We start from the raw sequence: 22,426 nt of genomic DNA, 5'->3' as shown, positions 1-22,426 counted from the left end.
ACCTGTGCCCCTCATCTGAGTGATGAGGGGACAGTGAGTCCCAGCTCTGCTGCTCATCAACCGGGTGACTGTCTCATACCTCAGCTTCCTCAGCACTTATGCAGGTATTTGTTTTACGGGCCGAGGAGAGTCCTCTGCTCTTGACCTGGCATTCCTCAGCCGCAGGCCTGGAGACCTGTCCTCCCCACATGCTGGCCATATAGCCAACTTGCCAGCTCATTTCATTGCCTGGGTTCCCTCCTTACCTTAACTAGCCAGAGTCCTAACCACCTGTGCCCCGTTTCAGCTTGAAGCAGTTATGGAGAAAAATACGTTGTCCTGTGCCCCTTGTTCCCAGGACAGGCTTCAGGGCTAAGTTAAGGATGGAACCCCTGGCATAGGGGACCGAATTGGCTACCTAATGCCCATTGATGAGGATCATGAGCCTGTCTGCAGAACTGGTGGTGTAAAAGCCCTCAGGGAGTGGCCCTACCACGGAGGAAAGGCTGGGAGGATCACCTGCAGCCAGTCACAAGCATCCTGCCATCTCTCCCAAGCTTTTTCTTTTCTCTCATTCTCAGGTTGACCCATGAGCCCTCCTGCTCTCCCTGGGCTCACCAGAGCTACAGCAACAGGCCCTATGGCCTGGGGAGGAGTCTCCTCAGAGAACCGAGAGATCATGCTGGATGCAGCACCTGGGGTGTGAGTGACTGTCCACACGCTTCTGCCGCCGCTGCATCTGCCCAGCATGTTTTCCCTCACTTGTGGGATACCCTGGCCTGGCCAGCTGGGGGTCCCCCACACACAATATGCTAACACCTGTTACAATCAATAGCTTGTTACATGAACTTAACATGACTAAGTTGACACTCTGGTGTCTAGCAACAGGCACATTTCTAGGCATAGTTTCTCTGCACACAGTGTTGTCTTTAACACATGCAATCTTAGTCCTTGGTCTCGAGTGTTCCAGCTCCTGCAGTGGTAACATGTAAGAGTTGTGCACTGTTGGAAAGAGGAGAAACAGACCAACAACTGCAGACTGTTCAAAAATAGAAATTTATTAAAGTGTATTTGTTTTTAATTCCCAAAGCTTAAAACCGTCTTTTCATTGAGCCCATGAGGTACTTGAACATAGACACTATATAGTATGTAGCAGTGACTGCCGTGGCTAGCCTGGAACTCTGTATGTAACCTGGGCTGCCCTCAAACCCACAATCTCCTGGCTCAGCCTCCCGGGTACTGGGGATTACATGTACGTGTCCCCATTCCTGTCTCTTAACTTTTTTCTGTAAAGTGAAAAGGCTCAAATACCTGGAGTCCACTTAACTCTTAACATGACCTGGCTTTGGTTTGCCTGCTATTGCACCCCCAGTCACACCCCTGCCGAGTCAGTACTTCTATTTGCACCCTCAGTCAGCACCCCCCCAACACACCCCTGCTGAATCAGTCCTTCAGTGACTGACTCATGGCTCCCTACCAGGTCATTAGGAATTAGCAAGTAAGAAATAAGAGGCAGCCAGCTCTGTTACGAAATGCGATCTCTGTGGTGCACAAGAGGATGGGGTAAGGCCCTGGTCACCAGACGAACCTGCTGCAGGCGGTGCTGTCAGATGGGGAGAGCTCATCTGCACAGCAGACAGTCTGCAGCCTTGCTAACCGTCCTGGCCCTGCCTTTAATCAGTATCAGGCATCCCTAAGAAAGGGAGCCGGGTCTCAGCAGACACTGCCATCGTCATGAACACAGTGAGTTCATTAGAAACTTTGTTTCGTAAGAATGTGCAAAATTGCCAACTAGGAGGTCCAAGTGAAAAACTTTTGTCAATGGCAGTCTTTATGTGTTCCAAGGCAAAAAGGTGAGAAGGAGCTGGCATGGTCTGTCCCCAAAGACTGGAGATGCCCCCGACATTAAGGCACAAAGCAGAGGAGGATATCCAGGTTCCATGGCCTTCCTCACTGAAGCTCTTTGGAAAACTTTAATTTGAAGTCTGAGATCTGTGGTCACAGGTCTGGCTACCTTTCCTCCAGGTTCCAGTCTCTTCCATCTTCCCTTTGGTCACAGCTACTTGCTTAAGGCACCACAGGAGGCCCTATGTAGGCGGGGCTAGGAAGGGAGGTAGCTCCAATGACCTCTAAGCTCCAGGGACCATTTGCTGGCTTCAGCTCAAAGCTGCCAGGAACTGGGAAAGAGGTGAACAATGGCCATCATAAGAAAAAGCATCTGGAAGTACAATGCCTGGAACAGAGGCCAGTTCTCTTCAGCCCTCAGCATCTACGCATGTCTGGCCCACTAAGTCATGTTGAGAAGTGGGTAGGCTAGGTAGTAGCCCACAGCCGAGCCCAGGACCACACCGAGGAAAATCCAGGTGTTGTAGGACATTACAGCCAGCATCACAAAGTAGCCAATGACCACCTGAATGACATGGACTAGAGACTGGCCAAAGTAACACAAAAACCACCTAGGCATAAAAGAGAAACAAGTTAGTTACATCGTGATCAGCAGATGTGTTTAGAGACAGAAAGCCCAGAGTCCCAGCATAACATTTTACCTAGCAGAGATTTCTCTCCAAAGAGACATCCCCGCCACATTTAGTTCTGAGCTTCCTGTATCCCTAGGCAGATGGGGAAACCATTATGGTTTATGTAGTCAATTTTGTCTGATAAGGGATAAGAAGAAATCATCGGGAAGCCAGTCTCTCCCCTGAACTGAATGTGGGAGGTGGATGAGGGATGAAAAGAACAGGGACTTGGGTGCCTATTAAATCTCCAACTCTTTTGAGTGCTAATCTTCTTATCAGTAAAACTCTGGGAGAACTCTCACAGGGTGGTTGTGAGGGTGTGAGGCACCCAGGTAGGGTGACTGGGACATTGCGGGCAGGCTCGTTCAGCATAGGTGAGGCTGCAGAGAAGGCAGACGGGCCTGTAAAGCCCGGTCGGAGTGGGACCGGAGCACAGAGAGGAGGCCTCCCTCTCCATCGAGTGGACACTAGGCTGATGGCAGTTCTTGCTTTGGTACACCTGCACACCTCCTGTGTTTGGGAGCCTGGGGAAGAAGGCCAGTTGCCCATGCCTGCTGCTTCACAGAGGCCTGCGGCACAGGTGTGAGGTTCCCTGCAGTTCCCTGAGAAACCCTTGGGAGCCTCCCAAGGGGCTTCTTGATACATAGCTTTGGCCCAGACATCATAGACCCAGGCTCTAGTTCATCTTACTAAATACTACCTGGGGCCCAAATTATCTTTCTGTGCTTTCTGTGAAAATTCTCTTTCTCTGGGCCCAACCACCTCTCAGGATAGGAATGAATGCTCTGGCCATCCTTCCACCCATGGTTTGTACCTGAGGCAGGTACTATTGGCTGGAGTTGATCCGGAGCCTGTAGAATCCTGGTCTGGTTCCAGGATGAGCTGCTGACTGGTGGTACTAGGCAGGTTCTCCAGAGTCTTATGGAGCAACTTGGCTTTGCCAACCTTGATGCCTTCATACAGTACAGCCAGGAGCAAGACTACCAGCACTGAGAGGGCCATGCCTGTAAAGAGGCCAAGTTGAAAAATAGGTTTTGGTGTGCCATGTCCTGTACGGTGATTGCAGATAATGATAGTGTATCACATTTCAAAAAGCTAGGAGAGGGTTTTACACGTTCTCATCATGAACAAATGATAAAAGTTTGAAGAGATAGGTGGCTGGCCCTGACTTGAATGCTACACAACCTATACATGTACTGAAACATCTCAAAGTACCACATAAGAGGGACGATTTTTGCCAATTAAAAATAAATAAGCTGGTCAGGTGTGGTGACGTGCACTAAAAGACAGGCAAGTAGATTTCTGAGAAGGAGGAGAAGAAGGAGGAGGAGGAGGAGGGAAGGAGAAAGAAGAGGAAGAAGGAGGGAGGTGGGCGAGAAGAGCATCAGCACCCACCTCTGCCGAATTCCCAGCATTGGGGAAGCAAACACAGTCAGATCCCTGGGCTTGCGGGCCAGCCCAGCCTAGCTTCCTAGGCAGGTTCCAAGCCAGCGAGAAACCTTGTCTCAAAAACAAGGAAGATGCTATCTGATGAATGATAACCAAGGCTGTCCTTTGATGTGCACATGGACATGCACACATATGCACATCCACTCCCACACATAAGTATATATGCACATATGGTACGTGTGCATATAAATAAAGCAAGCTGGATGTTGGACAAAGGCCTGTATGTAATTCCAGGTACTCTGATGGCCGAGGGAGATGGATCACAAGTTCAGTGCTGGCCTGGACTAGATTGGATTCCAGGCCAACCTAAACAACTTAGTGAGACCTTATCTCAAGAAATAAAAAGACCCAGAGAGAGAGTGAGGCCCAAGGTTTGATCCCCAGGGCCCCAGAACAAGCAAGCCAAGTTGTAGAGCTGGCTGGGAAGCACTGCTTCTCCCCCAGACACTCCGGAGGAGGCTGGCTCAGGAGGCAGGACAGCCCACTCTCCACTCACTCTGAATTCACTCCAGCCACCGGTCTCTTTTCCTCACCCTCATTAAGCTCAGACCTCCATCATCTCTTTGCTTCTCCAGACATCTCTTGGTGGTGCTGACATACTGGAGTATAGCTCCTCATTCTGGCAGAGCCAGGGGTTAAGGATGAGAAGCCACACAGCATCATCCCCATTAGCTCCCCCACATTCTGCACACATCTCTATCAAGATTTCTTGCAAATGGGGTGGTGTATACATCGAGGCATACATTTTTTCACATGTAGGCATACCAAACCCCTGGGAAGGCGTACATCAGGAGAGCAACAGCAAGTTAGAATACAGTGGGTGTTTACTTTCTTCTTGCCTAATTTTCCAAAATTATTGTCTATGAGAATTCCATGAATTACATTTATAGAGAAAAATCCAATAAGTTAAAATGAATAGTAAGTACTTACTAGTGCCTCTGGGTAAAATGAACTCTGATGCTACCTGTGTTTTACAGCAGACAGATAATAGATGGTCCATCTGAAGTATTTTATGAGGCTTTGTGACGTAAGAATATATTTGGAACTGGGAATAGTAGTGCATGCCTGTAATCTCAGCCCTGAGGAAGCTGAGGTAGGTGGATTGTGAGTTTACAGCCAGCCTGGGCTATATACTAAGAAATACTGTATCCAATAAATACTTGCTAGTGGGGGCTTATATGTGCCATTGACTCGTGGCTGAAGCCCCTAAGTAGCTGGCCTCATGATGGAAAGGAACCAACATTCGATAAGATTGGAACACTCAGCCTTACTCCTAGGCTCTGGGGAACAGAAAGGGGCCGCAGGCTGAGCTGATCACCAGTGGCTAGTGGCTTAATTATGCCTATGAAAAGCATTTCCCTAAGTTCTGTGAGTTGTTCCAGCAAATGATTGATGCCAGTTGGGGGTGGGGTCATAGCCTTGATTTTACAGCTCACTGGTCAGAAGTACAAGCGTCAGCATGGGAGACAGTCCGAGAGGGACTGTGCTCTTGATCTGTGGGGTGTGCACCAACTCTAGTGTCAGAATTAAACTGAACTGTTGGACACCCAGCTGCTGTCTGAGAAATGGCTGGTGTGGAAGAACTACACGTCTGACCATGGAAGTGTTGAGTATAAAAAAAAAAAAGGAAAAACCATAGGCTGTTTTTTTCCTTCACAAAGGCAAAAGCCACAGGCGCGCTCTCTCTCTCTCTCTCTCTCTCTCTCTCTCTCTCTCTCTCTCTCTCTCTCTCTCTTTTTGAATAGGTAATCATAGGCAGTTACGTGCCTGTGGTAGATGTTTAATCATGGAGAAGAGCATACACTAAACAGTAAGTCTTCCCACACTCCCAGAACCCAGCCTCCTCTCCACAGCAGCTTCTGCCGCTCCATGTCTGTACCAGCCTTCACTGTCTAAATGACAGCATCCCGTCTGCACACTCACCTGCATCCAGTTTCATCATCCATCTCCCCCAGGACACGGTCTCCCTTCTGTTCACACACATCTACCTCATTTTTCCAGGCTACTCTACAGTGTCTGTGATAGAGTGCATCTTTCAAAGATGTTCACTCCCATATATCCTACCCACACCCTCCTTCCAACACGAGATGGGAGTCATGTTCCCTCCCTTTTAGCCTGAAAGGGTCAAAGGATCAGTCAATAGGTGAAGATAATTCTATGCAACTTCCAAGCATAGGTTTTATTTTTGTATGTGTATGTGCATATGTGTATATATGTGTGCATGTTCATGTGTGTGCATGCACATGTGTGTAGAGGCCAGGGGTCAACATTAGGTATCCTCTGTTGCTCTCTACTTTATTTGAGACTGCGTCTCTTGCTGAAGCTAAAGATAGGCTGGCTGGCTAGCAAGCCCCAGGGTCCTTCTGTCTCTACTCCTCAGTACAAGGATCACAGGTGCATGCTGCCGTGACTGTCTTTTACATGGGTGTTGGGAATCAAATGAAGATCTTCATGCTCTCTCAGCAAGCACCTTACCAACTGAGCCTTCTCACCAGCCCCTAGGGTAGGGTTTTAAAACCCCATGCATTTCACCCATGTTCGTTTTAGGATACCTGCTCTTAAAACCTTGCCATTCTGCCATGAGGAAGCCCAGGCTACAGGAGGAGCCACTGTGAGCCTCTGACGAGACTCAGCTGAGGCTGCAGTTCACAACCAGTACAAGACCCTAAAAACTCCAAAAGCCTGTGTCCAGCCACTGTCTGGCTCACTGCACGAGAGGCCCTGAGTCCAGACCACTTAGTTAGCATAGTCAACCCACAGAATCTTGGTGAGCCGTTAACGAGATGGTGTTCTACCCCACGGCTTGGTCTGCATGATGGCCATCCATTGTAGAGAAGGGCACGTCTGCCATGGCAGGCATCTGACCTATTATTAGCTTGCTTTAGAATGATAAATGCGGGGCTGGAGAGATGGCTCAGAGGTTAAGAGCACCAGCCACCAACTGCTCTTCCAGAGGTCCTGAGTTCAATTCCCAGCACCCACATGGTGGCTCACAACCATCTGTAATGAGATCTGGTGCCCTCTTCTGTATACATAATAAATCAATAAATCTTTAAAAAAAAAAAAAAAAAAAAAGAATGATAAATGCAAAGTTCTAGCTCAATGTGCCTTAACTGCCCACAGAAAATAAAGAGAACCCAGGTTCTCTGCTGCCTGGCACTATGGGGCTTGCCAAACTACAAGTGACCTTCCCAATTCTTACCTGTAGGACTGTGGACTCTCCAGAAATCAAACAGAAGCACAGCCTCATCTGAGAAGATGAAATGCATCTGAAAGAGACGAGGTTTGCATCACGGGAGGCTTGGACACAGAGGTCCTGCTTCCTAATGCTCTCCAGCAGTTGCCCTGGGAGACCTGGGGCTTCAGGACTTACATGCTGGAAGGTCCATTAGAAGCCAGATGGAGGAGGAGGGCTTGCCCAAGTGGGTCAGTAGCACCTATAACTGAGCCCTGCTCCATGTGGAAGTGAAGATGGGGAGTGCCTACCCTCACAAGGCCAACCAGGCTTGGGATGACACAGTATCCTTGGGTCTCATGGAGACATCCCCTCTGGGTCCTCTAAACTCATTAGGAAGTCCTAGGCCAAGCCTTATAGATTGGCTCAGCCTTTTTGCTTAGTTCTAAAAATACTCTCCAGAGCCAGCAAGGAGTCCCTGTTGTACTAGTGAACCTGACAGATAAGACAAAGTTTTGCCATACAAGGCTAAGGACAGATGTCTCCCATCTGTTCACCACACACATCCACTCATTCACTAGACTCTTTGCGGACCCCAGTCTGTGCTCAGCATTGAGTAGGTAAAGAGGAGGATGGAGCACTTGCCTCAAATATATGAGGCCTTAGGTTCAACCCCTAGTATCATTAAAAACATAAAAAAGGAACACATTGATTCAGTCCAACTCCCTCCCCCTCAACCCATCTTATCTGCAAATGGGAAAGGGGAGCCCCGAGAAGGAAAGAGATTTGCCCTGGGTGGGCTTTGTGAGAAGCTTGGGAGCTCTCAATGAGTGTTCCAGGGGAGAGGAGCTAGAAAGAGGATGGGTTCTCAGAAAGGCTGTGGGAGTTTTGACTGAGACATGCTTCAATGCAAGTGGAGGGACAGGAAAATTAGGTCAGCTGCCACTTTGTCTGGAAGCTGTGCCATTGGGCATTCTCTGGCCACTTGGACGCCAGAGTCCAAACTTGTTTATAGGTGACAGCCCTAAGTCACAGATCATACACATCTACCTTTTCCTTCTCCCCACTTCTCAAAATTGAGCATCAAAGGAGATAATAAAGAACAGTAGGATGGAAAGGGCCGTGGTAGTTCACAGCTATAATTCTAGCACTTGGAAGGCTGAGGCAGGTGCACTGTTCTGAATTCCAGGCCATTTGGTTACATAAGTTCCAGAATATAGTGGCTTAAATAAGAATGGCCTATATAGGTTCATATATTTGAATGTTTAGTCATCAGAGAGTGGCATTACTTGAGAAGGATTAGGCAGCATGGCCTTGTTTGAGTAAGTGTGGCCTTGTTGGAGGAAGTGTGTCACTGGGGGGTGAGCTTTGAGTCCACACCAGGCCCAGAGTCTGTCTGTCTGTCTGTCTCTGCCAATCAAACAGGATGTAGCTCTCAGCTGCTGCTCTGGCGTCATGCTCCCTGCCATGACGATGATGACTGCAACATGAATCTTAAATGGTCTTATAATAAAAAACCCAGAGCCAGATATCAGGGTGAAAGCTGAAAGATCACAGAAGCAGAACAGCCAGCCACTAGTTCTTACCTCTACAAAATCCTCAGTCTAAAGAGAGTGAGTTCCTGTTTCCTCACACCTTATACACCTTTCTCTGCCCAGACATCACTTCCTGGGATTAAAGGCATGTGTGCTTCCCAGTACTGGGATTAAAGGTGTGTGCCACCACTGCCTGACCTCTATGTCTAATCTAGTGGTTGGCTCTGTCCTCTGATCCTCAGGCAGTTTATTGGGGTACACAATATATCTCCACAGATGATGATGAACTAACTCTCTGAAACTGTGAGCAAGCCCCAAATTAACTGCTTTCTTTTATGAGAGTTGCCCTAGTCATGGTGTCTCTTCACAGCAGCAGGACAGTGACAGACACAGGTCAGCCTGGAGTAAGGTGAGTCATGATCTCAAAAAGACAAAACAAAACAAAGCAAAACAAAAAGGTAATAGTTTGGGAGCAAACCCGATCTGTCAACTAAGGGCTTTCTGGAGCCTCAGCACCAGCCCAGGGAAGCTGGGAGAAGTGGGAAGCGTTCATATGAGAAGAGTCAGTGGGCCCTCTTTCCCATCTGTCAAAGCTACAGGAATATTTCTCAACAGGGTTCCATGAGAACCACAGGCTGTTAAGACATACTTTGAGAGATGACTGTAATCAAGCCTGGGAGAAGCTGGAATTGGGCAAAATAAAGCTCAACAGCTCTCCTTCTTGCCAGAAGGTGGACCCTAGAACCCTGTCCCCTGCCCGCGTCCCTTCCCACCCCTTTTCTTGTTGGGCAGAATCTAATTCAGGAGAGTGTTAATCATTTCTCATATCTGTTGGCATGCTGGCCAGCAGGTTTTTGCCCAGGCAGACTGGTTTCAGAGTCTGCGCTCTCAACACAACCTTTAAGGAAGCCCAAGAGGAAGTTATGGCATGCCCAGGGTTACACTGTGAGGTGGTGGCAGTATCGGGAATAGAACTCATGTCTTCATACCTGACCCTCATTTGACATAAGGTGTAAACAAACCTAATTTGTGAAGAAAACCCATGGGTATGCTTTTTGTTTGTTTGTTTTGTTTTGTATATATATGGAGAGAGAGAGAGAGAGAGAGAGAGAGAGAGAGAGAGAGAACCTCACCATATATTTGAACTTGCTATGTATACCAGATCCACCTGCTTCTGCCTCCCAAGTGCTTTTTATTAAGGCATGAAACACCTTATCTGGAAAAATATTTTTATTTTTAATTGTGTATCTAAGTGTGTGTCTGTGTATGGGTTTTTGAATGTGAGTGCAATGATCACAGAGGCCAGAAGAGGGTACCAGATTCCCCTTGGAGCTAGAGTTACAGGCAGTTGTGAGCTACCCAAGGATAACATGGGTTCTGAGACCCAAACTGGGTTCTCGGCAAAAGCAGAACACGATCTTAACTGTTGAACCATTTATCCAGTCCATTTTGTTTTGTTTTAGTCAGGGTCTTGTGTAGCCCAGGCTGGCCTTGAACTTGAGAATGATTCCAAACTTCTGATCCTCCTAATTCCACCTTCTGAGTGCTGGGATCACAAGAATGCACCAGCACACTCAGTTTCTGTGGCACCGGGATCTATGACTCTGTGTGTGCTGGACAAGCACTCGACCAACTGAGTCCTTGATTGTTAGTTTTAACACTTGCAAAAAAAGATGTGAAAGTAGCAGAGATGAGGTCACACTGGGAGGAAAGAAGGGAAGCAGCTGGGAAAGGAGAAAAATATAGGAGCAAAGACCTCCACGCAGTCACAGGGGTGGTGCTCAGGCCTTTAAGGATAAAGATTATGGTATGTGAAGACAGGGAAGAAAAGCCAGTGCTTGAGGGACTGCAGCTGAGAAACAGGATGCAAAGCGAGGGGGAAGAGGTTAAAGGAAGGGCTGCAGGAGTGGAACACAGGTGTGCATGATCCTGGTTCCACACACACAGGAATTACAGGTGAACCTCGGAGTTCAGGGTCTGTCAACAGGTCCCACACTGCCCAGGTCGCTTAGTGAAGGACACCATGTTCCCCTAAGACCCCAGAGCTTTCCTGAAAATGCAGGTGCCTGGCCTCCTCAGACCTGTCGATCAGAAGCCAGGCAAAGAGCCAGGTGACCTTAACGAGACCCATTCGAGGAAAGAGCTCTGATGCTCACTCAGCATGGTACAGTTTGAACAGAGGAGCAAAGCCTGGTGCACAGAACACAGATTCTGAACCTGAACACCCTGTATCTGCCCTCTTCTTCTGCTAGGACCTTGAAGCCACACAGCAAGCTCCTACTGGAGCTCAGTCTGTCTATCTGTAAAATGGGAACTGAACCCCAGGAAGCCTTCCTTTTTCCCCGGCTTTGGCTTCACTTTCTCGGATTGCTGTGAACTTTGTACAGACAGGCTCCCATTGTGAACTCCATTTCTACTCGGAATGCCCTACAATAAAGGACAAGAGAAAACAAAAACTGAGTATGTCTCTATTTGTGAGTGGAGAGGGATGCCTCATCCATGGGTGTTCTTTTCCCCGTGTTCAGACTTGTACCCTATAGACCAGACCTGGAAACAGGGATGGCTGTCCTACGTGGCACACATACCTTTCGGTTCTGAAAGGCATCTGACTTTCAGAACACCCAGAGGAGAGTAAAATCATCTGACTGAATAGCAGCCCTTTTCTTCGGAGGGCCTGCACAGGTTTGCACTGTGTTCAGCTCCTACCTACCCAGTATCTCCCCCAATCCAACATCTCTGTTACTGCCAGCTACTGTTAACAGGGCCTTTGTTTAAGGGCCCATGTATTCAGAGTCATAGAACTTTCTAGAAAGCATAGTTACTCTTCAAATTGCAGCATGTTTGATAAGCACTCTGGGTATTTCTGGGGGCAAGTATCTGTAGGGGTATGGGCTGGGGAAATAGTCTGAACCACCACATCCCTGCCTACTAGCTGGGGCTGGTCAGGTAAATTATGTAACAGCTTCAATATGGAAAATAAGTAGTCACTTCAAAATAATGTTGAATAATGAGCACTTTATCTTCTTAATATAAACATGGTACTTGGCAAACATAAAAAGCTAAAATAGTACCAAATAGGAAAATCATTTTGAGTTCTACCATCCTGAGATATCTTGCTAGAATTTCAAAATGAACAGTTGATGACCTGGGAAAATGTTCACAAAAGAATAATATGATGAAGGAAACAACAGGGCAAAACTCCATGTTGCCTTCCTCAGGCTGCCGGAGAGGCCCGGCACCATCTCTAGCAGATGGAGGTTGTGCCCATCACTCCTTCACCCAGTCAGGCTGGTAGAGCAGTAGGTATGGATGGAATGCCTCCAGTAGCTTAAGTTAGTCACTCTGGGAGTTTCCACAACTCATTTTATCCTATCATCCTTGGGTCCAGGCCAACTACCTCAGGAGCAAAAAAGCAGCCAACACCTTTTGCTGCCCACAGAAAGACCCACGCACAGTAAACTTCTCTCAACAACATCTTGTGTGTGTGTGCTAGGAATGTACAGCCTCTGAGGATGCAGAGGAATGAGAGGAGGCTGGTAGCATTCGATCTGCTTAGCAGGGGAATAGACAATTAAAACAGAGAGACTGCAGGCAGAAGCAGGGAGGCAGGGGGACCACCTGGGGAGGGGACAAAGCCACCTGCAGGAGGAGAGGCAAGTGGCTGAAACAGTTGGGGAGCAGGTGGCAGCTGGGAGGCCCAGACTGCAGTGCCCATAGGGAACGAGTCCACTTCCCTACCAAGTTCAAAACCCCTGGTGCCTCACTCTTTCTGTATTTTGGCGCAAGAAGAGGATCCAAAATGAGCACACCCAGACTTACGGGAAGGCACCGCAGCTTTGAGTTGGCAGGTCTCGTGTTGAGATATGTAAGGGCAGGGCCCCAGCCGTGTTCCCACTGGGGATAAATCTGTGTCTCTGGCAGTTTATCTGTGCTTTATGCAGGGCGGCACCTCACAGAGGAGGGACCGTGGCCAGTGACAGAGCCGTTCACAGGGCTTGTTTTCTTTTCCCTCATTTGGGGTTAAACCGAGAAAAGTGCCTTCGTTTTTTAACCAGCCACTTCAGGAAGAGACGAAAGCTGCCGTTGACGACCTGGGGGACCTTTTATCAAGGGGTTCTCATCTATTTCCCCGTATTAGAGGATCCGCAGGAGGTGGAGTGCCTCTCCACCAACCCGCCTGTGTAGGCTTTCCTGTCTTAGATTCTGAGACATCCTCTGTGAGATGAAACGGATAGGATTTCCTCAAAGAGTAGTAGAGTCTTGCAAGCTGTCATTCTCTATCCAAGGGGGAACCTCACCAGAAAAAGACGTCTGTTGAAAACGCCACTTTCAGATTCCGAGGGTAAGAAGGATGGGGAAGTAACTGGGTTAGTTTTAAAGAAACAGACCCAGGAGCCGGCCCAGGACAGGGCACCGAGCCGGGGGTGTGTGCTCAGTGCCCGCGCGTGGGCTGCGCTGCACCCCGCCGGGCCTCCCCTCGGAGGAAACCTTCTGTAATGTCCCAAACCTGGGTAGATCCCGGGAAGGACGGCGGACAGCTGTCCTCGCTCTCCGCACCCACCCGCAGCGTCCCAGCTGGGGCTGGCCTGGCTGTGGAGACTGACTCCCGTCAGGAAGGGACAAACAGAAACAAACTCCCAGAGCTACAGCCAGCTTCACCTGCGGCGTCCCCGAGCCCTACTCCTGCTGTGACAGCGCCGCGGACACATCCCCCCCGCCTCTCCAGCCCCCGAGCCAGGGGCTGCGGGGACCTCCGGGAGTGCCGCACAGTCGCCCGCCTCCGTCCCCTCCGCGGCGCGACGCAGAACTCACCGCCATGGTGCGCGCACTGGGCGGCCGCCCGGGTCGCGTCCGTCGGCTCGCGGCTCCGCACTCGACTCAGTAGGATTGCAGCTGCTACCGCGCCCCGGCCGCGCGGATCACGTGGCAGGGGCGAGGCGGCGCGCGGGCGCCTGGGAGTTGTGGTCCTCACTCGCTCCCCACCCCACGACCCAGGCCACGCCCCCCTCGCGGGGCACCTACGCTCCCACCTCCCCACCCCCGGGTCCTAGCTGCTCTGACACGGGGTCTCCGCAATCTGCAGCAAGCCCGGCCACCTGCCATTCACTTTGCCTCGGCAATTATCATAAAAATGTTTATTACTTTTTTCTTTTTGATCAGACACCCAGCGAAGCTTAACATATGTTGAGTGGAGTATTAAACTGTTCATCCCAGGAACACAATAGCAACAAATTGGGAGTTCATTAAGTCAATTACGCGCCAGACTTTCCCTGTCGCCACTTTATCCTCTCCAATCTGATAAGCAAACAGCAGTGCAGTGAACAGATGTAATTTTCTTTCTTGTGTGCATGCTCATTATGATTATGTTTCTGTATTGCACACATTTTTCGTCTTCCTTGTAAGTAATACAAAATCTTAGTTCATTTGGGCTACATTAACAGACTGTCACAGACTGAGGGCTTATTTATTTCTCACAGTTCCCAGGCCAAGATCAGGGTACCGGTTCCATGTCTCCCCAGGGCTGCTTTCGGCTTGCAGACCGGCCTCTTCTCATTCTCCCCTCACAAATATTTGTATTTGTTTTATTACTAGGTTAATAAACTTTTTCTCTCATTAGTCTTTCCGTTTTTGTGTACTGCCTTTTCATCTCATTGGCCTAGTGTTATCGGGGATAAATATCAAACTTTTAATACTATTTAAAACTTTCTTTTCTAAACACCAACCATCTTTTATATAAGTTCTTAAAGGCACTTGGTAATCCTTTGCCCACCAATCTGCCCATACAATCTCCTTCAAGAATTCTGACCAAGGGTTAGCTGGGATCTTGAGACTGGAGTCTGCCCTCTCAGCTTGAATTCTGAGTTCTGGAGTATTAGCCACGAGGTCTCAGACAAACAGCTTTACATTATCTGAGACTCAGCTTCCTGATAAGATTAAAACAATAATAATAGAATCTATGTCATAGAGGCGTTGAAGGGCTGAAATGAAAACACGTGTTGAATTCTCAGCATAAAACCTGCCAGTGGAACCTTGCTTGATGAACGGAAGAAGCCATTGTCATCATTAACAGCCGATATGTCCACCCCGTGAGAGCAAGCCACCTGCGAAAGGTTAAGCCATCGCTCAGGGTCACACAGCTTCTGGCCAAAGCTAAGGAGGATTGTGCAGCCTCAGGAAAAGCATCCCTGTTAGGACACAGGAGGGAGATCTGAGCAGGGCAGGGAGTTGGGGATTTGGGGTCATTTTCTTACACCTTTGTACCTCCCCACAGAAGCAGGCTCTTGTGCCAATGCACGCCCCTTCCCCCTCATTGTTCACTGAAGGATTAGCAACATAGCCTCATTCATTTGAAGGTTTTCCTTGGCTTTGTTACAATCTGATGACCTTCACGCTTAGTTCTAGCTTCCCTGTGGATGTTATGGTTACAGCATTTAACCCTATGTCCTAACGCTGCTGGTTTCTTTTGAGCCACCAGCGGCTGGCTGCCCCTTCTCTGGCTCCTGGGAAAGGAACCGGACTCAGACACAAAAATCCTAGGTGTTAAGATTACACCAGAGCTGCCCGCACCCTGGTCTATGTCAGGATTCTTTCCAGATTCTTTTTGGACAGCCTGTGGACTCCCTTCTCCCTTTCTCCACAGCACATCCCTGGAGCCTGAGACAAAACCCTAGGCAGGAGAAACGACATCACCCAAAGAGAGGCAAAGGGCCCTTTAACTGGGCACTGAGCTTGTCCAGAGTCAGCTAGCAGTGGGGAAATCTGACTAGCCATTCCTGTCTGAGGTTTAATAGAGGAACTCACAGAGGCCACATGTACACAATGCTACTGCAGCTGGACATCTGGCTTTCCTGGGGAGCCAAGAAGAAACGTGCATTTCACCTGATAGAACCCTAATAACAGGCCAAAAACATGACTCTAACCAAGTCCAACTTGAACCAGTGAGTTTAACTGGGCTTACTTACAGAAGCATGGATTAGGGGTCAAAGACAAGAGCATGAGCAATTTATTTCCTGCCTGGACAATCCTTCAGCTCAGCCAGAGCAAACACCAGGCCTACAGACAGCTAAGAGAGACAATGTTTTGCTTTTGCGTGGCTGGGAAAAGTAAGTTCTCTGTGGATCCATTCACTGCTGAGGCCAGAGTTAAGAAGGATAGCACCCTTCTCTGCCTGTGCTATGCTGGCAGACTCCTTTTATACCAACCCTGAGGTTGCCCAATGCAGCTACCAAAGATTGATGCCTGTGTCCTGCAGCAGGAGACTCCGTGTGTTCCCACCAGCGCTGCACCAAGCTCTGAGGCCAGATGCTCAAACTGAGCATTATCAGTGGGAGAGACTGGCCTGAAGAACAGACCTGTCCATGTCTCAGCCAGGTAATGGCAGCAGATCACAATTACCCTTTTGAAAATCATGGAAAGGCAGGGGATGTAGCTCAGTGGCTTGTGTGCTTAGCATGCATGAGGCCTTAGGGTCAATCCCAGTAACACATAAACCGAGTATGATGATGTACCTCCAATCCCAGCACATGGCGGGTAGAAGCAGGAGTGCTAGGAGTTCAAGATCGTCCTTGGCTACATAAGACCCAGTCTCAAAGGAAATATTAAGAAAAATATAAAATTGTGTGGACCTGGAGAGATGGTTTGGTGGTTAAGAGTGCCTGATGGTCTTTCAGAGGATCGAGGTTTGGTTCCCAAGACCCATGTCAGGCAGTTAACAACTGCCTATAATTCCAACTCCAGAAGAACCAATATCCTCTCACAGCTTCCAGACACCCACACATACCACTGCACATGCTCACATAATTTAAAATAAAATAAACATCTTTAAAAATAAAGTAAATATTAAATTATAGCAAAATACACATAATAGGGTCTGGAGGGTAACTTCAGTGAAGACATGAGTTCAAACACCTAGAAACCACGTAAAAAACTGGAGATAGTCAAACATGCCTGTAACCAAGCACTGGGTGATAAGTAGCAGAAACAGGAGGATCATTGGCACTCTCTGGCCATCAGGCTAGCTGCAGATTCAGTGAGAGACCCTATCTCAAGGGAACAAGTGGTGAATGGTAGAGCAGGACCTCCGATGTCTTCCTGTGATCTCCAAATGTATGCACAGATATGCACTCACAATATGTATGCATTCACCACACACACACACACACACACACACACACACACACACACACACTACACATACATAAAACTGATCATGTTAACCATTTCAGAGTACAGAATTCAGCAGCATTAAATATAATCATAGTGCTGTGCAGCCAATCCCCAGAATTCTCTATCCTGTGAAAGTGAAATTCTAGACTCATGATTCCTTCCTTCCCTCAGTCCCTGGCAGCTACCATTGTACGTTCTGTTCCAGCTTTGTGACTTCACAGCTTTTATCAAATAAAGGGAGCCGTACACAGCATTTGTCCTTATGTGACTGACCTGTTTCACTTAGCGTGATGTTTTCCACGTTGAAACAGGTATCTGAGTTTCCTTACCCTTGAAGGCTGCATAATATTCCACTGCATGCACAGACCATTGCTGTGCTCATCCACCTACAGCCAGTTCGCTGGGTTGTACCCACCTTCTGGTTAATGTGAAGGATGTTGCTATGCAGGTAGGTGGATACAACTAGTTTCCTAAGGCAAGTCTTTATCAAGAATCTACTCTGCACTGCCAGTTCTTATGGGAAAACATTCTGAATTTTTTTTCCCTGCAACTGCCAGCTCCTACTCTGTCCCTATGTAGAGTCCCTGAGGCACACAGGCTCCAGAACGTGTCCCTGAGCATCTCCACCGGAGCCTGACTGGACTTTCTCAACCCCAGGGAAAGATGGGTCAAGGCGGTTTCAGCTGGAGAATGGAGATTGTGCTCTTCAGCAGGTTTTTCTCTGCTTGGTAAGAAAAACTAATGTTTGCCCCCTAGAAACCCTGAACAAGTCCAAAGAGGAGTGTTTTGCTGGCAGCCTTGGTTGGTCTGCTGTGCCTGTTTGACTCCCAGTGTATCATGACCCCAGCGACTGCTTGATGCTGGAGGACGAAGGCGACTGGGAAAACCTGTTCTCTAGTGGTGTGGGGAGTAGCCATTTGAACCAGATGAAATGGCCGACAGCAACGATCATTCCCTTCACTTTCAAAGACAGCAGCTGCATGCAGTTCAAGCTCTAGGTGAGGGACGTGTAGGGAGACCTTCCCTCTCCCGCACTGGAATAGACAGGCCCTCTTTCCCCTGTCTGAGAAGAAGGGAGATGACAAGAGACAAAGCTCTGGCTCTGATGCAATCATCTGGGGGAGGCAGGTGTGTGTGGTGGGGGCCGGCACTGGTCCAGCTCTGACCGCAAGAGTTGTTCTCCAGAGGGACACCAGGTCACCTTTGAATGAGCCTCAACTCTGGGATGTCAGGTGGGCGCTTGAGTGAGCCTCAGGCCAAGGCTGCCGTGGTTAGCATGATGCTAACTAGGAGCCCACTTTCTAGTCACAGTCCACAGCTCTCTTGCTGGACAGGGAAGATGGGACTGCAGGTGCTAAATGATGGCCCAATAGGAACTCACAGGTAATGACTGAGCAACCTCTGTCCTAAATGGCAGCATGCTCGCCGACTCTGCAGAAACTGCTCAGAACCTGGGGCACGGGGTAGACAAATAGTGCTGTGTGTGCCTTTTCTTTCTCCTTACTCTCCCTCCCTCCCTCCCTCCCTCCCTCCCTCCCTCCCTTCCTCCCTCCCTCTCTCCCTCCCTGTGTGGCACTGGGGGTTCAACCCTAGGCCCTGCCCATGAAAGGTGAGCAAACTGTTGTTGAGTTACATTCTAAACCTGTGCCTTTTACTCTTGGTTGAGAATCCCACAGATCAGCTTTTTTTCGTCTTGAGTTCTAGAGAATGAACCCAGGCCCTCTTACATGCCAGATGAGCACTCAACCACTAAGCTATGTCCCTAGGCACTGTTAATGTTTTTATTTGAGACAAGGTCTCACAAGGTCACCCAGGCTGATGCTGAATTCACTCTGTAGTACAGGCTGTGCTGTGCTTAACGGTTTTCTGCCTTCGGCTCCAGAGAAGCTGAAATTGCAGGCTTATGCCACCAGGCCTGGATAGATAAGCCTCTTTATTTCATCCTCCTCCCACTTCTCATTTTCAAAAATAAAATTTAATTTATTTTGTGTAATGGGTGTTTTACCTACATCTAAGTCTGTAAGCCAATTGTGTGCTGTGTGCCCACTGAAGTCAGAGGAGGGCATTGACTCCCCTGGAACTGGGGTTACAGACCGTTGTGAGCCATCAGTGGGTGCTGGGAATCAAACATGGGGCCCCTGGAAGAGCAGCCAGTGCTCTTAACCTCTAGATAAACATTTTAAAAAGGGATTCACGTTAAGGAATACTTTATTTAACTTGATAAAGGATGTGTGCAAACTGAAATTGAAACATAGTGGCATCTCAGAGGGAAATATGAAAAACCCATTGACAACAGATGAAACTGTATTCGCTCAGCAGACACCTTGCTGCCATTGGGTCCCAGGAAAACATTGAACCTCCTAGAAGTTGGTAAGTGAGTGGAAGAAAATTTTAACTTGATATCCAGAGGTCCAGACATTCTTTCTAATCATGCCCAAATCTCCCTTTTGGTAGAGAAGGGTGAGATGTCACCTGGTGTGAGGACGTGCGTGGGTGTACATATGTGAGAGCAGGCGTGAACAAGTGTGAGTGTGTGTGTGTGTGTGTGTGTGTGTATGTGTGTGTGTGTGCGCGTGTCTATGATTTGGTGTTTGTGAATCAGAGTAGATGTTACATTTGCATTTGCATGCACTGATGTGTGAACACAGAATGTAGGTAAGCGCTGGAATCAGGTGTGGGTAGGGCTAAACACTTGGGTCTAGAGGTCAGCACTTCAAGTGAAGCGGGAAAGGAGAACTGAGCAGGCATGCTCATCTGGCCATGGGATAGCCCTGGGAGGCAAATTTAGGGCACGACTGCTTCAGGGTTAATGGGTAACCCACACCCCTCGCCCCTACTTGGCAGAGCTCAGGGCTGGTACTGCTTCCAGTCAGAGGCAGTATTGACAGCAGTGAGTCTTTCTAACCTAGTCTGTCAGGGTTTCTACTGTCTGGTCACCTCTTGAATAATCTCTTCCCATTTCTTGGTCTGTGAGACAGCCTCCTCTACAGTTTTACAGAGAGGAAGGCAGGGTTCACGGCTTCCAGGAAGTGTCCTGGAGTCGCTTCCATAGAAATGAGTTGAGCTCATGAACCAGACAAGGTGGTCGCTTACACAGTCTCTCCAGTCACTGACATAGAGAACAGTTTCTAGAAAGCCAGAATCAGAGACAAAGAGCCAGAAGGAGCCAGAACACAGGACTCTTTCCTTCAGAGAGCTAAATACAGGGAACATCTTACCTGAATGGGACTCGGGAAGCCTTACTCCACCCTGGGCTGTTTATTCTCCTGAGGCTGCAGGAAGATGCTTTTCCTCCTCTGGCCCCTGTAGGATCAAGTGAGTGAAATGCAGACTAAAGATAATTTATGATACAAAACCTCTAAATATGTTTCTGTGTTCATAATTCCAGCCTATGACAGTGCCCTGTGAACCTGTCTATCTCTGCTACCAGAACACCGGAGTTTACTTTTGAATTGCCAGGGCCTGACATAAACTCTGGCTTGTATAGGATCACACTGATAGTGTCTAACAGTATTGAGCCTTTACTTGAACCTAATTTTGTGTTAGCCACTTCACATGAATTATTTTTTACTATGGATGCAATGATGCAGAGCATGCTGACTTTGTCTTTTTTTTCTGTTTTATTTATAATTACGTGTATGTGTGTATGTGGTGGGGGGTGCATGTGAATACAGCGCCCGCAGAGGCCGAAAGAGGCTTGTCAGGTCCACTGCAGCACAAAAGGGTTATGAGCCACCTGGGATGAGTGCTGGGAATCAAACTCCAGTCCTCTGGAAGAGCAGTTCTCTTACTAGCTGAGCCATCTCTCCAGCCCCCCTCTAAGATGTGTGTGTGTGTGTGTGTGTGTGTGTGTGTGTGTGTGTGTGTGTGGCGCGCGCACGCGCACACCTGTAAGCATATTCAGAGGTCAAGTGTCTTCACCTATCAGTGTCTACCTATTCCTTTGAGGCAGGGTCTCTCCCTGAACATAGGGTTCCTGTTATCTTAGTCAGACTGGAAGCTAGCAAGTTCCAGAGTCCTCTCGTCTCCACTTGCCCCTGAACTTGGGTTATAGGTGTGTGGGAAGCTCAGCTTCTTATATGGATCTTGGGATCTGAACTCCATTCCTCATGATTGCTAAGCAAGTTTTCTTGCTGGATATCTCCAGCCCCTACCTCCATCTTTTTTTTTTTTTTTTTTTTTTTTTTTTAGGACAAGTAGCTTACTGTGAGCCACACACGCTGATAAAGAGCAGCCCCCAAGTGCTCTGGTTCTGAAGACTTTCTCTTAGGGCTCACTCTTCCTTAGGAGGCATGCCCAGGTGCTCAAGAAGCAAGGATTACACTTCAGTTCAGTGAAAGAAGCCATTCCCTGCATTCAGATGTGCTGCGGGCCGCAGGAATATATCGTAAGAGTTCAGCTGGTTATGGCAAAGTCACTACCTGGAGGGATCAAATTGATCCCTCCAGAGGAAGCCAAATTCCAAGAAGCTTTTGGTGTTACTTGGCTTGTTATATATCAGCTGTCTTCTGTTATGAAAATCATGTGTACCTTCATAGTTTTCCCAACTGACTTTTCCCTAGAAGGGCTAACAGTGTGGACTGATCACTCTCTGGACATACATATTCAAAGTATTTGGAGAACAGCCTCAGGAAAGGCTTTCTCTGGAATCAACTATCTCCCTTAGCTACTTTCAAGGACTAGCAGTAATAACAGCCCACATGCAAGTCTCCTGATTTAAGGTAAATTCCACAAGGAGACACCGCCTAGGTCAGGTGGACCTCAAGTAATAGCTTTACACAATTTAGCTCATACCCTCCCTCTTACAGCCTTATTAACTTTATAGACCTCTAACTCCTTACCTAACCACTTCTAGGAATATTTAGATAACCTTCTGCACTGACAGCTATGCTCAGGCAGAACCCCAGTTCAAGCCTCCCTGTAATTATCGTCATTGGCAGCATCTGGCCAGGTCCATCCCCAGCTGGAGGAAAGTACCTTATCAGAGATACCTCTGTACTCTCTAAGAACAGACTTAAGCATCCAGACTACCCATTTGAGAAGGTCTGGCGGTTGTGCCAATTAAGTTTAACTTCCTCCCTTCCCAAATCTTACCTCTAGTTCCAGATCTCCCTTTAACTATCACCAGAGGCATCTAGCTGTACACAGGTTGCCTAGCGACTGAGCACACTTTCCCCCACCCTGCAGAAAAATGGCAGATAGCTTGGACAGATAGAAGCCACAGGAAAAAAGAAGGCAGTTTTATTTTCTCCCATTGACCTAGCAACTTATAGATTCTTAACATTTTCTACTAATCACGTTTAAGACTATAGTTGTGCACATAAGATCCCTCTTCCTAGATATTACCCGAATTTAGCCTTTACTTAATTCATTAGTCACTTCCCCTTTGGGTTGCAAATGGTAATTAACAATTACTGCCCCTCTATGTGATTCTATCACCCCTCCGTTTGACCCTGGAAGCTGGACAATCACTGCCTGAGGATATTTGGGCCGGGTGACCTGGGTGGAGGGGAGGATTGTGATTGTTTGGGTATATAACTGTAAAGCTAGAGATGGATGGATTAAAGCGAATAGACCAAAGAGCTTTGTGTGTGTAGATTGATTTG

General features: G+C 48.2%; 1 protein-coding gene across 1 annotated transcript; it reads right to left on the bottom strand.

Moving 5' to 3' along the window:
• Nucleotides 1–1,016: 1,016 nt before the first annotated feature.
• Slc31a2 (solute carrier family 31 member 2) lies at nt 1,017–13,578 on the bottom strand. The gene is made up of 4 exons (XM_059254419.1): nt 13,467–13,578; nt 7,147–7,213; nt 3,310–3,499; nt 1,017–2,435 (listed from the first exon to the last, which is right to left on the bottom strand). The coding sequence occupies exons 1-4, from the start codon at nt 13,470–13,472 to the stop codon at nt 2,267–2,269; spliced, it is 432 nt and encodes a 143-aa protein (XP_059110402.1). The 5' UTR covers nt 13,473–13,578; the 3' UTR covers nt 1,017–2,266.
• Nucleotides 13,579–22,426: the final 8,848 nt, after the last annotated feature.

This window comes from Peromyscus eremicus, chromosome 2 (assembly GCF_949786415.1).
Source record: "Peromyscus eremicus chromosome 2, PerEre_H2_v1, whole genome shotgun sequence".
Lineage (NCBI taxonomy): Eukaryota > Metazoa > Chordata > Mammalia > Rodentia > Cricetidae > Peromyscus > Peromyscus eremicus.
The sequence above is the reverse complement of the archived record's forward strand: the minus strand, read 5'-3'. Positions and strand labels throughout refer to the sequence as shown.